Source organism: Mauremys mutica, chromosome 8, assembly GCF_020497125.1.
Source record: "Mauremys mutica isolate MM-2020 ecotype Southern chromosome 8, ASM2049712v1, whole genome shotgun sequence".
Classification (NCBI taxonomy): domain Eukaryota; kingdom Metazoa; phylum Chordata; order Testudines; family Geoemydidae; genus Mauremys; species Mauremys mutica.
This window is the reverse complement of record NC_059079.1, coordinates 107709442-107721930: the sequence shown is the minus strand read 5'-3', so window position 1 is coordinate 107721930 and position 12489 is coordinate 107709442. Positions and strand designations below refer to the sequence as shown.

Below are 12489 nucleotides of genomic sequence, written 5' to 3'. Positions count from 1 at the left end.
TAACCATTCCATTAGCATAAAGGACATTGACTGCCCTAGTTTGGCTGAGACACATTTGTCAGAAAGCTAACAACAGCAAAGGTATTCAGGACAGGAACCACTGTGTCTTTCAGACATTCTCTAAAACACCATCTATGTTTATGTCATTATGCTTATTACTGTAATTTGTGCTGCAGAACTGTATGTGAAAATATTTCAGAAGGGATAGAGGGAAAGATGAAAACCTTCAGCATATCCTATTCTTGGCTTTGCCTTAGTCTAAAATTTTCAGCCAGCCATGTCTTTTGTTGCTTTGAGTTTATGCTGATCAATTAAGCGGCTATTTTGCAGGGGAAAGCACCCTTCTTTCAAAGGGTGGCTGAATTGTTAGGTTATGGATCTAGACCAAAACCCATTGGAGCGGGCATTCCAATTTGTCCCTTAACCACCTCTGGGCATATAAATTTGTCCCTTAACCACCTCTTCCATCTACATATGGCATTTCTCCCAGGTGTCTTACATCTGCCTACCATTCTAGTGTGAGACCCAGACTATTCTACCAGTACCATTAATAGGACAATGTGTAATTTTGCCTTAATTGCAAATTAGGGCCAGGTCCATCATACCCGTACTCACGTGACTACCACATCTGGGCCAGATCCAAAGTCTACTGAAGTCAATGGATAGACTCCACAGATGTCAACTGGGTTTGGATCAGGCTCTGTATGAGCAGTCTCACTGAAGCCAATAGGAGTACTTGCATGAATAGGGAATACGTTTGTGTATAAGTGTTGCAGGATCTGTCTCTTTCTTTGTGCCCCAGCCTCCACATTTGCCATTTTCAAATGCTCTGAAACATCATGTCATTGTGTTTGTTGATGGAGGCTGGACAGTTCCTAAATGGCAGTATGAAGATGTAATTTCCAAAAAAGGAATGCCCACTTGTGAGAGTGGAGACTCAAAGACGTACAATGCAGGAGAATTCTCTTACTCAAGTCTACGTTAGCTGTTTTTAAATGCATGAACAAAATGCCAATGCTCTTGGAATGCTGGCTAACAAAAAAACCAAAACATAACATCCTCCCGCCCAACAAACAGCTAGAAGGATTTGAAGGCGAGGAAAAAACCTCATTTCCTCCCTCAACTCCACTGCAATTCATAGCCAAACAGTGCAAATGGATCACCTTTTCTCATGCCTCTAGTTATTGGTGGACAGTGTATTGATTTCTCATTGCATCCCTTTATGCTTTGTTAAATGTGAGTTTTTTGCACCCTAGTGATGCAAAGAAAACACATTAGAGCTTTGATAAGGCTCCAGTCACATAGCTTTGTCTGACGAACAAAGGAAATGAAAACTATTTCCAGCCATAGTGCTGCCAAGGCTAAAATCTGTAATCTACACTTGTCATAATGTTTCATCAGTACCCTAATTTTTCTCTTTGTCCATTCTTCATCGCACTGATGGCAGAATGTGGCTCTCACTCCAAGGTGACATTATTAGTACTACTTAATGTCCTGAAGAGCTCAGTCAGAACTGGACAGAAACTGAGAATGAATGTTGCAGGCTCACAGCTGCCTCTTAAAGAAGTGGTCTTCCACCATCTACAGCAAAGTGCCTTGTTTTAATCAGACACAATCATTTTTAGAGCTAGCCGCTGGAACTGCGGCCGGGATGCTTCACCTCAGGAATACACATGCACAATCATCTCTATTTCAGCACTGGGACTCAAAATTGCTATTTGTCCACACACACAGCATTTCATTGGACATAACAGTGAGAGCACATGGTCCATTTCATTTTGACTTGTACCAGACTTGAAGCTTTGCCTCCAAAAGATAGGAAACTAGTGCGACTGCTCATAGTGCCATGCAGACTCCAGCCAAAAGGTGTTCTGAAAGCACAGTTACCACTGCAAAGGTTAATCGTAGAATATCAGGGTTGGAAGGGACCTCAGGAGAGTTAAGCAGAGGTCTTGACCCGAACATTTTAGATAGAAACAAACGGCCCTCAGAGAAGTGTATGAGATAAAAAATGACTATAACTCATAAGATTCTCCATCTCATTCTCCATCTCCACCTGAAAGGTCCTGAGTTTATCATTTACCTCTACTACAAAAGTAACTGACAAGCAAATAACTTTGTGACTAGTATTCATAACAACTCAGCTGTACTATTATACTCACTCTGCTGTACAAATCTCAGCCAGCCCACTATGTAAAGGACATGCCAAGAATTTACTAAAAGTGCAACGTTAAAAGAATCAGGAAACTTCCTGGTTCTCTATCAGGCTTGGACAGTACTGTAGCACCTCTTTTGTTCCTCCCAGATCTCGGCAACACAAGACCTACTGAAAATGTTTGAGGATGCAAAGCTGTTGAGACAGCTGGGATGGTTTACACAGAGATATTAGTTCATCACATTCATATTAAATCATGTCCTCTTCCTGACCAAACTGAAAAGTGCTGAGGCCAATGCAAATTCCTTTTTCATCCTCTCTTGGGTAGTGACAGTCCAATATTTGTGAGCACAAGGTTGCAAATCCAAAACAGATTAAACCAAAAACAAACGTTTGGTTTCAAGTGATAGTTCTGTAAGGCCATTACGCAGAGTTCTTTAACCATAGGCATGCTAGGTTATGTTGCTTTCCATTTGTATTGCTTATTAACTAAAACCTTTACGGTGTTAATACATTTCTCCTGTAAATAATGAAGTAGAAATGTGCTTTTGGAACAAATGACTACAGACCTATTAACAAATTGGCAATTACATTTCAGCACCTGAGACTCCACCTGAGTTACTACTAGACACATTAGTGAAATCAAACCTGCAGGAAAAACTGCTCCTAAGAACAATGATCCCAAAACAGAGAATGGTCGAGAAAGCAAGCGTGGTTAGCAACACCCCCAAATTCTGTATACTGATGCTGCACTTCATGGCCCACATGGAATTTAGCATGGGTCCCCCACTTAGGGCCACAGAAGGATGTGAGAACCGTAGAACCATTGCAGTTTTGCTACACAGACATGGCTACAGGAGAGGAGACAATGAAAGGTGTCAGCTCAGCAACAAGGGGGCTCTGACTTTCTGGTGTGTAGGGATGTACCGTGAGCAGACTGAGAGTTGGGTCAAACTCCTCTGCAGAAGAGCGACTGTAGTCATGAGCCTGGGAGGTTGAAGGGGCTGGATTCCATCCCACCATAACCTCAGGAAAGCACAGATGCTTTCGCTGGGCTGTGCCATGGGGAGAAGGTTTGACCCAGTGTTTAGAAGTAGTAGCAATAGTAACTATTTATATTATGGTAGTCACATTTGGGACTCCATTGACCTGGGGACAATCTCTGCCCTGGAACTTGTACGTTTTATACAATAGGGGTCTTATGCAAAGCCCACTGAAATCAAATGAAACTGTTAGATGTCTTATTAGTGAGCTTTGTCATACCACGAGAACCACCAAATATGGCATATGTGTACAGTGACTACGTCCCACTGCTCCTCCACCCGACTCCCACACATCTATATTGGTGCTTCCTCTACAATTCAAAACCAGAGACCAAAATGGCCAGTACACTGCTTAAGCACGCTCCATATTGTCTCGTTTAAAGATCATTGCAATTCAGCTGGATTTCCAGCAATAGTCAGTAAAAGAAAAACATCAATTCACTTTCCAGCATAAATATTAATCACCAGAGTTTGTTGGCAAGCTTTCCTGAAAACAAACTTTGAAATCTAACGTCCAAAAAGATGTCAAGGCCTTTGGGAGAACTGATTCTAGCGTGTCATCTGATGTTGTTTTAAAAGGCTAAATTAAGCATCTGACCACAGTTTAATTTCTGTAAAAACTCACACTAATTTAAATTGCTTTAGATTTAATTAAAAATGCTTTTGTATAGAGATAATAATGTAACTCTGGTAATTAGTATCAAGTGGCATCTAGAGGGCATATTTAAAAACTACGGTAATCTGGAGAATAAATAGAGCTAATTAACAGTTAGAATAATGCTTTATGATTATCCTTTGTTTATAAATGCTATAATGTTCAATGTGTTGCAAAACAAAATTGGTAATTAATGTATATCAAAGTTATTTTTCAATGTTCTTTTACTGAAGCATCTCTCAGATGCAACATTTTTTAGATTATCATAATTTGTTTTATTTCAGAGGGGGGAAAGGGGGGATGTGAGGCAGGGGAACTGGTTACAGCACAACATGTGAATTTAGTTAGCTCCAGTTTGTTTCTCCTTCCACTGTTCAGAGTGTGAGAGTTTATGAGCCCTTGGGAGAGACCCAAATCAGCTACAGATTGTTTTTTTGGTGCATGCCAAGCTGTACGGTGTGGGGGAGGATATAGGGAACCCTAAGCTGTCCTCCTCAGTGATTTCTGCCATGTGGGACCCAACGAGGAGTGAAGTTCTACTCAGTGGGAGTAACGGTGGCAGGTTCTGCTTCTTATGGCTGGATTGTGAAGCAAAGCCATAGCCTGTAGTAGAGAGGACGATCCAGTGGTTAGGGCACCAGCCTAGTAACCAGGTTAAATTGTCCACTCTGCCACAGACTCCCTGTGTGACCTTTGGCAAGTCACTTCATCTTGCTGTGCCTCGGTTCCCCTTTGTAAAATGGGGTAACAGCCCTGCACAGCCTCACGGGGGTGTGTGAGGATAAATGCATTACAGATCATGAGGTGCTCAAATATTATGGTAACGAGGGCCATATAAATACCTAAGGCAAAGACAGACAAAAGCGGTGTATGGCTGGGCCATCCCAGGGAAGGAATGGTGGCTCAAGGAGATCCACTTCCTTCATTGCTCCAGAAGGGTAGTAAGATATTTCTGGGCTATAGCAGCAACCAATTACTACTCCCCATCCTGGCACCAGCTAAGCTGTCCTGGCTGATGTGTTGGTGGGCCAGAACCAAGGTTCTGCCCATTCCCTGCTCCTGCCTGTCCACCTGTTCTGGGCATGGGATGCAGCAGGTGGGCAGCATCTCTGAGCCCTTCATACTTGGACACAAGGTCCGGGTGACCTAAGGCGGATGGTTTCTTATTTCCTTTCCACCTCTGTGCAGGCATGCACTCCAATCCACAAGCTAGCCCTCAGTGGCATGCAGTTCAGATGCACTATCTTGCTGATGGAAAAAGGTGGTTGGTCCATTAAAAATGTTCCACTGAAAGTATGGGCCAGATTTTCAAATGAGCTCAGCTCCCATTTAAGCAACTAAATGAAGTAGCCAAAGCGCTGAACAGCCAGCAGCTCTCATTGTTCTCAGCAGGAGAGGGAACTCTCTCAAATAGACAGGTTTCAAAAACACGTTTGGGATTATTTAAAAAAATGAATAGTACTTTCTTGGAGTAGTCCTGTCAAGTGTGAGAAATGGAGCGCGGGGGGTGGGGGGAGGATGAATCTGGTCCTGTGTGTTTTGAAGGGTTTAAAAAGCCCATAAAATAAATGTAGCAGCTTTCATTTTGTAATCTGCAAACACAAACTGCAGAAGTCCAAATGCCACCTCAAATGCAACATATGCCCTCCTGGTACCTGTTATAAAGTTCTGTATTTCAGATCTTCGATCGGATTTTTAATGCTTTGCTAATACTGAAGATGTCTTTAAGAATTCAAAGCAGAAAGCCAGTCTCAAAAGAAAACATCACTCTTGTAATTTTAAGGCCTTAGCGCTGTTTTTCAAAACCAACTTGGAAGAAAGTACAAACGAAGACACTAATTATAAATAATAAGATTACGTGTCCAATAACTGCTGTGCTAACCTCTCCAAAACGACTTTCATGCCGGATTGCAGCCCTACACGTCCTGCAGTAACAAGGACATGTACAGCAACAAGAACATGTCAAGATTATTTACATAGAGTAGATGAGACACACCAACAGCCCCTGATATCTCAAAGTGATTAGAGGACTTTGCCTCTATACAAGTTGGACTAGCTTCATGTAAGGACTGGCGGCACTTGAACCCAGGCCTGCAGTGGTACCAAGTAACCAACATCCTCATGCTGCCACCCAGTTGCTTCTGTAACCTGGCCACTCCCTGCAACTCGCAATTTGAAGACGTTCCACAGCACAGAAAGTCCCATCTCAAGTGATCCGACTGACAGTTGTCTCAGCGATTTCGGATTGGCTCCTTGATCCTATATAAGACCCTGGGATGTGTCCAGGCAACAGTGTGGATTCCTGCTTCTCTGCTCCGGGGGGACGTGGAGGCAGAGGGCCGCCCCTTATCCGGCATGTCTCAAAATATATTAGAGACGCCTGAACAAGTTGACAGCCCCCAGGAAGCACTTCAGACATTGCCAACACAAGAGGTGCAGCTGTTGTCCGAGAACCAGGCCCCGTCGATGCAGCTCACCTGGATACACAGCAGAAACGTCGCACGTGATGGGTGGTGCAGTGCACCACCGAGAACCGGGCAGCATGAGAGCAGAGCACCTGTGTGTGGGACGAGAACACTGCGCTCCAGAGGCACCTGGACCCCAGGCAAACAGTCCCCCTCCTGGAGCATTTCAACTGAAATTACCAAAAGTTTATAAATGTTACCAAAATGTTTATAAATTAGGGGGTGCCTCAACCAGTGTCGCCAGCTGTTCCTGCTCTGCTCCTGGTTCCACCCCACTGACCAGGCCAAAGTAGGACTCATAATTAGTCTCCTGATGGCAGAGGTGCTGGATTGGGCTTCACCCTATTAGAACGACAGAGCCCAACACTATCAGACTGGGACACCTCCCTCCATGTCTTCAATGACTCCCATCAGGCTTTTTTTGGCCAAAGCAGCCCTGCGAAAACCATGGCAAGGGCCGGGAACAGCCACCTCCAATGCCTCCCACTCTAAGAATCTCGTCTCCAATACAGAATGGAACAAAGCAGCCCAGCTCTACCAATTCTGGTGGGGAATTACATGAAGATGACAGCGATGAGCTAGCTCATGTGGAAGCCCCGACCAACCTAGAAGCCTTCCTCAGCTGCACCATACGCATTGACAAAGGTTGTGTGAGCGAAAGGAGGAAGGGGGCTGTGCTGCCCCCTCGCTGGCATTCCTCAATGCCCGTCTCCATTCCAGTCCCACAACCCATGCAAATCGACGCAGCCCATTGTCACGTGAACCGCAAGGAAAGGGAGCGCCACCAACACCACAGTGTCTGTTTCTACTGTGCAATCTGGCTATGCCCCCACTGTCTCTCCTCCGAGGCTCTCACACTGAAAAAGTCAGGAGATCACCAAGTCCAGTCCCAGTACAGAGGGCTGGCTTGGGCAGGCCCCAGGGTATCCATCCCGCCGGCTGTCCCTACTTCTCACTGAAGCATGTCCAATGCACAGCAAGCCCAAACTGCATCACAAATCCAGATTTGCCTGCATGTTCCAGGGAAGCCCAAACAAATCCCCATGCAGTGGGTGCTCGTGAACTCCACGGCTGAGGACAATTTTATAGATGTTGATATGGCACAGATGTTGGCTATCCCCATGCAGCAAAAACCAGCCTTGTGGAGACTACAGATGGCTCGCTCCTGTCCTCGGGCTGGGGAACAGTGCCTCTGGAAGTTGTTATCCACACCATAGAGAAATCCTATGGCTCGGAGTGATCCACTTGGCCCACTTCCCTCCGTGATGCTTGGTGTCTCGTGGCTGGCCACTCATGACCCACACGTCCTTTGGCATGAGTGGAAAGTCAGTTTCCACTCCGAATTCTGTGAGCCAGTTTGCTTGTGTGCACCACTGGATGAGTCTTGGCTTCAAAACACACCGCTCTAGCTCGAGTCCAGGTCACCTGCACTCGGGCCCAGCTGAGACCACTGTCAGGGGTTGATTCCTGCTCTTCCCACCACCAAGTACCATGACTACATGGATGCTTTTGAGAAGAACGCAGATGGCCTACCAACACACCTCAACTAAGACCATCCGTCTGAGCTACAACCTCAGACCAAGATACTGGTTCTTTTGCAAACTGGACTACCAGTGCCTTGGCCCATCCCTGATCAGGCATGTGATCAATCCCGGGACCGTTCTGCCCAGATCCTTCAGGGTACACCCAGTGTTCCACTTATCTCTACGGAAGCCAGATGTGGACAACCCGTTTGTGAACTGAATCCAACTGCTTTCCCACACCTGTAGCTCAGGTCCAGGGTCATGGTGAACATGCAGTCCATGAAATACTGGACCCTAAAATAAAACATGGCTCCCTCTTGTATCTCACTGACTGGGAAGGCTACGGTCCCAAGGAGCGATCCTGGGAGCCGGTGTCCCAGGTACATGCACCCAACTGCGTGGCGGCCTTCCATGCTGCCCAGCCAGACAAAACAAGCTTTGTGGGGACACCCCAAAAAGATGAGGGTGAAGTAAGGATCACTGGGACTTGCACCTGGGTCAGCAGGGCTGATAGATAACCAATATTCACACACTGCCACCCCTCTGTGACCCACAGTCCTCAGAGGCTGCGGTAAGAGGCTACTATGTTAAGTTCTGCCTCAAATGATCTGACTGCCAGTGGTGTTAGTGATCCCTGACTGGCTCCTAGAAGTGTCCAGGCAACAACGTGGATTCATAGAATCATAGAATATCAGGGTTGGAAGGGACCTCAGGAGGTCATCTAGTCCAACCCCCTGCTCAAAGCAGGACCAATCCCCAGACAGATTTTTGCCCCAGATCCCTAAATGGCCTCCTCAAGGATTGAACTCACAACCCTGGGTTTAGCAGGCCAATGCTGAAGCCACTGAGCTATCCCTCCCCTACTTAGCTGCCATGACTGTCCTGCTTCTCTGTCTTTGAACTCCTGGAATTGTCCTTGGCTCTGACTTAGATGCTGACTTCCATCGATCCTCGGAGCCCCAGCACTGATCCTGATCCCTGGTATTGACTCCCAGCCCAATTCTTGATCCTGTCTCTAGTTCTGTCTCTCGGCTTGACTCCCAACTCAGACGCCGGCTTTGACCCTCCACTTGACTCTGACGCCAGCTCTGACCCCTGGCTTCTGCTCCTGCCTCTACTCCTGCCTATCTTCACCCAGGATCCTGACCCTCAGGTCCTGACAAGAATATTGGAAGGAATACGAACATACAGTATAACATCTCCTGGTATGGTAAGCAGCGGTGGCAACCACTTTTTGAGACACAGTTAGCTTACAGAAATGAAGGAGAAAAAAATCAAAGCCCAACACAAACTCTGAAAATGTTGTAGTTCAAGGTTACTGAAATACTGTATAGTATAACCTCAATTCTCCTGTCACAATATCTTTTCTTCTTTCATGTGTCTGCCTAAGCCTGATAAAACCTTGAGAGAGATTTTGCTGCAAACATAAATAAAAATGCACTCTAGCATTAGCAAGCACCCCACTCCTTACGTTCCAGTGACTAAAATGCGGCATAAACTCAAACTGATAAATCTAAAACTACTGCTGGTTCCTCCAGAGCAATTCGAGTAAATAATAGACAAATATTTTTCAAGCAATGTCATCTGAAAAGGAGTATTTGCAACCTGTGGAATACTTTTTATCAGCTAATTATCACTTTGTTTGACCAAGAAAAATGGTCTAAAATATCCTTCTACTCTGAGATCTCCAAGAGAATTCTTAGACTGATCATCTCCTGAATTCATAAGAATTGATTCGATCAAATATCTCTGAAAAATGCAGTGGAGGATAGGAGTCTTGTGTTCAGAGCCTAGCTTTGTGGGATATATTCTACTGCTCTAAAACTGCACGTTTGCTTTAATGGTCAATTTTTAAATTTTCTTATAAAAAAGACACACCATGAAATCCGGAAAGCCTCAAATTACAAAATCCATATATATAATTCCATACAGAAAGTGATAGATATAGATAGGTATATTACAGAGATATGTAGGTTTTTTTCAGGGCCGGTGCAAGGAAGTTTCGCGCCCTAGGCGAAACTTCCCCCTTGCGCCCCCTCCAGCAGCTCCCCGCCTCCCCCTCAGGCATCCCCCCCGTGGCAACTCCTCCCATCCCCCGGGAGCCGTGCAGTACCTCCCCACCCTGCTCCGCATCCTCCCCGACCATGCCGCCCCCGCTCTAATTCTCCTCCCCTCCCAGGCTTGCGGCACCAAGCAGCTGATTGGCGCTGCAAGCCTGGGAGGCGGGAGAAGTGGAGCAGCGACTGCACGCTTGGGGAGGAATCGCTGTAAAAAAAAATTGGGGGCACCGCTTTTTGGCGCCCCCAAATCTTGGTGCCCTAGGCAACCGGCTAGTTCGCCTTAATGGTAGCACCGGCCCTGGTTGTTTTATTTTTTAAACAAACACTTAAATGCTCTTTTTTCTCAATTAAAAACATCCTCCACCCAACACTCCTTTGCAAGTCTACGATAACCAAACAGCAAGCACCGTACTGGAAGGCAACAGATTTAGGCTCATAGACTCTAAGGCGAGAAGGGACCATCATGATCATTTAGTCTGAGCTCCTGCACATTCCAGGCCACCGAACCTGCCTAACCTCTGGCTGAGTTACTGAAGTCTGTAAATCATGATTTAAAGACTTCAAGTTACAGAGAAGTGACCCAGACCTCATGCTGCAGAGGAAGGTGAAAAACCTTCACGCTTCTAAAGGGGTTACGATATAGAACGACGAGAAAAAAATGTTTAAAAATTATTAAAAACACCTCAACCGTCTCTCTCCCACCTAACTGAAATAAACACAAAGGCTGCTCATACGTTCCACCACTCGTACTCACAAGCTAATGCCAGTATAAACTTTGACACAAGGACCCGGTGCAGGAAACTCTGGAGAGCTAGCTGATCCAGGCTGCAGTGGCATAAAGAGACAAACCCCTGGTTTATAGAGGAGGGGTTTTTCAGGACAAGCACAGCCCTCAAAGTAAATGAAGCTGGTCAAAAAGGAGCAGCAGCAGAGGGATGCACCAATTCTGTGGCTTCCAACAGAGAATCCTGCCAGTAGGACTCCTATAGAATCTGGTGGGAGTTCAAGTTATCCTGTTCTACCTTGAATTACTGAAGAACTCCAGTGGAGGACAACAGTGGAGAGTCTGGCTGCCTGCCAAGGAGGTGAATCCCTTATTGGGTCTAGCGGATTAAGCCATGCCAAAAAAAAAAAAAGCTGTACCGGGCTCCAAGACACACCAAACTCTCATATGGATATTAAGGAAAAATTAGGTAATACAAGATAAAGGCTCATAGAATATCAAGGAAATTAGTAAGGAGACTAAAAATATGATGTGGGCAGCAGTTCTTCTAAAAATCGTATTGCTTTAGAATGAGTGTAGGGTTGGTGAAAGGGACCAGATCAACAGGACCGGAGCCCTCTATTTATTCCCAGGACAGTGACTGTGGCCGTGAAAGCTCCCCCACACTGCCCCATCGTCATCCTTCATCTTGGACCCAAAGGATAGAGTGGGTAGCTCAGCCTCCAAAATCATCCAGTGTTTGGCCTCTCTGCTAAGACTGCCAAAACTAGTTATCTACTTCTCCAGTGAAACTGGATTGCAACCACCAGTAACTTATCATGAAGGCTAGCCAAGAGCCATCAGATGGCAGCAATGGTCACCACCAGCTTGAGGCACACTGAAAGCAAAGATGTAGGTACAAGGCAGTAAGTCCCCATACCAATCCCATGAGCAGCCCAGTCTCCCAAGGCCTGATCCAACAACCCCCACTGATGTCAACAAGAGTTTTGGTGTTGACTTCAAACCGAGCTCGACCAAACTCTTAGAAAACTTTCAGGAAGTTTAAATCAGTTTTAAAACAGTTGATTTGTCTAAGAGCTGTTACCTAAAACTCTCAGTCTCTCTGCTCCCACGACCACTTCGTTGTCATCTGCAGAAAACAGCAATTTTCCAGAGAGGGATTTCACCTCGAATTTTTGGCTGTGTGCTTCCACTGCTTGGGGACCTAGAATGGGAGAAAAGATTTAGCCCATGTTTTCTGAAGAAAATCATATGGTACTTTTATGAATGCAATAAACTGATTGTTGAGATTATCCCAGTAACTCTGCATGTATGATCTACAATTTGATAGTCCACAGGGAGATTTCTCCTCTTAAGAGTGTGACTTGTCCTTAGGAAAGGGTAATAACATGATGTTTAACCCGCCCTATAAAAATTACCATGATTTCTTCTTACGCCTTAATGAACGTTTGACAACATTACAAAATCACCAAGCAACTTGTCACAACTGGGAGTTTCTGCTAAAGAAAGTCCCAGGCATGAAATAACAGAGAACGTTACCAGCCCTGATTTAAGTGCATTGGCACAGCTGTACCAGGTACCAAGATTTTTGCAAGGCGTGAGTGTATGAAAAGGAGGAAAGGAAGCGAGTCCAACATCTGCCTTTTCTTTGCTTGGCTCTCACTTCCCTGTAAATCAAATTTACCCTGAATAAATTGATGCTGGTATCTGACACGCTCCAATCCAAAAGGAATATAAAAATCAGGAACAAGTGCTTCATTCTGAACTGTAGACTAATGGCCTGTTCCACTGAAATCAACAGGGGCAGATGAGGGACAGAACTAAGAGTCTGCTCCTGAGAAGTGATGAGCATTTTCAAATGAGC

The 12489-nt window shown here is 45.4% G+C and overlaps 1 protein-coding gene across 20 annotated transcripts in view; it reads right to left on the bottom strand.

Moving 5' to 3' along the window:
* Positions 1 to 12489, bottom strand: part of SGCD (sarcoglycan delta) — a 477745-nt gene that overhangs the window by 58205 nt on the left and 407051 nt on the right. For all 20 annotated transcript variants that reach the window (XM_045026061.1, XM_045026053.1, XM_045026056.1 and 17 more), the window contains one exon: positions 11710 to 11829. In XM_045026061.1, coding sequence (XP_044881996.1) covers positions 11710 to 11829 — 120 coding nt within the window. The remainder of the gene's footprint in view (positions 1 to 11709; positions 11830 to 12489) is intronic.